Source organism: Halichoerus grypus, chromosome 8 (assembly GCF_964656455.1).
Source record: "Halichoerus grypus chromosome 8, mHalGry1.hap1.1, whole genome shotgun sequence".
NCBI lineage: Eukaryota > Metazoa > Chordata > Mammalia > Carnivora > Phocidae > Halichoerus > Halichoerus grypus.
In genome coordinates, this window is record NC_135719.1 from 78,193,873 (window position 1) to 78,196,074 (window position 2,202).

The 2,202-nt window shown below is 36.9% G+C and overlaps 1 protein-coding gene across 1 annotated transcript; it reads right to left on the minus strand.

Moving 5' to 3' along the window:
- Positions 1–477: 477 nt before the first annotated feature.
- LOC118529663 (olfactory receptor 4F6-like) lies at positions 478–1,419 on the minus strand. The gene has a single exon (XM_036082600.1). It carries the CDS (start codon positions 1,417–1,419, stop codon positions 478–480), a length of 942 nt encoding a protein of 313 aa, XP_035938493.1.
- Positions 1,420–2,202: the final 783 nt, after the last annotated feature.

A 2,202-nucleotide genomic window follows, 5' to 3' on the forward strand; every position in this document is an offset into this window, starting at 1 on the left:
GTAACACATAGTTGACTTTGTTCTTTTCTAAGTTAAGCTAAAATTGAAATAGGAATTAAAAAACTAGAATTTATTGATTTTGATTTATGTAAAGTTCATTTTATGTATTAAATCCATAAGTTTACTATGGGATATATTTATCATTTTTGAGGTATTCATTTATAATTGAGAATAAACACAATTATCAGGTCCCAGAAAATGTCACCCAGAAAATGGTATTTGAATGTTAAGTTTATTCCTACGAATCAGCTCAGTTTTCTGTTCTCATCAGTCTTCATGATGGAAGTAGGTGAAGTCAATTTATTCTCTGTGGTTAGCAAAATAAATTATGTCACCTCTGACTCAACAATTTCTACAGGTAGACCTTTGTTGAACTATTTCTCCAAATGGTAGTTCTTACCATAGTAATGATGACAGTCATGTGAGTTGCAATGTTCTTGGTGAGCCTGAAGCATGTTTTATGTAGATCCGCTCCATTCATTTTGAGATCCCATGAGGACCCACAATCCGTTTACACAGTCTTCTCATGGCCACTCTCATGTCTTTGTTTCTTAATGTATAGATGGCAGGATTCAAGACGGGGGTGATAGCAAAGTCAACAATGAACAAGTACTTATCCAGTGATGTTGTAGGGAAAGGCCACACATAGAGAAACATACATGGCATAAAAAACAAAATCACTACAGTGATGTGAGCTGACAATGTGACAAATGCTTTGGACAAGTCCCCCGAAGAACGTTTCCAGACAGTGACCAAAATGAAGATATAGGATATAATTAAAGAGAAGAAGGTAGCCATGGATATAAACCCACTGTTAGCAATGATTACAAACTCTAGCTTGTATGTGTCTACACAAGCAAGTTTCATGACCCGGGGAAAATCACAGTAAAAACTATCTACTTCATTAGGGCCACAAAAGGGCAAGTTTATGACAAAAACAAACTGAGATACAGCATGGATTATCCCCACTATCCAGGCAGCCACTAATAAGGAAACACACATTTTGGGGCTCATGATGGTCAGGTAGTGGAGAGGCTTACAGATTGCAGTGTACCGGTCATAGGCCATGGCTATGAGCAGCACCATCTCACCTCCACCCATGACATGAATAAAAAATATCTGTATCATGCATTTTGGAAAGGAAATGATGTTGCGGTCGGTGAAAAGATCAGAGATTGTCTTGGGCACTGTGGTAGATGACAGACCTAAATCAAGTAGAGAGAGGTTGGCCAATAGGAAGTACATGGGGGAGTGTAAATGAGAGTCAGTAATTACCGTGAGCACAATGAAGAGGTTTCCCAGGATAATTCCCATGTAGAACACAGAGAAGAACCAAAAGAGAAAACGATGCATCTCCCATGAATTTGAAAGTCCAATCAGTACAAATTCAGATACCACAGAGTCATTTGTTGTATCCATTGGCTCAATCAGTATAGAAGATGCTGAAGTATTCTGAAGGTAGAAAATAAGGAAGAATTGAGAAATATGAGTACTGAACATTGATGTGTTGTTTGCCCATCATTGCTTTTGTGGGAACTATGTTGCAAATGCCAAAATGTGAAGTTGGAAAACATACAGAGAGGGCGGGTGAAAGGAAGATAAATGAATAGGAGAAATGAAATAATCAAAAGATTAGAGAGAGAAGGAAACAACATTATTTGGAAATATGGAGGAATTAAGAGCAAAGAGTAACACCTCCTGGTAGAGAGCCTCTTACCATGCTCATTGTGCTTCTTTAGTCTTTTCTATTTATATTCAAGAAAACACCTTTTGTGTCATGAATAGTCATAATTTTAATATTCAAATTTAATCACATTTGTACACACATATTCTAGCAGAATGTACTCTCTGATTATTTTTTTACTTCATACCTGTGAAATCTCAGGCATTAATCACTCATAGAATTGTCACCGACAATGAGTGAGAGTGTCGAATCTGAGAGGAATGTTTACATAAAATGAAAAGGCTTAGTCCTTTGATAGTTTACAATACTTGTGATTGCAACAAATCACTTGGAGAATTATGATACACTTTAAGTCAAGTGAACCTCCAAATCCCAAAGAGAGAGTGTCAGAAGACTCAGAAAAAGGGCTTCTCTGTACTTTGCTAGGATTGAGAGAGATTTTATAATCTAGGTGTAATCATGATACACTAGGTGTAATCATGATACACTAAGAGCATGTAAGAACTACAGGACCTCAG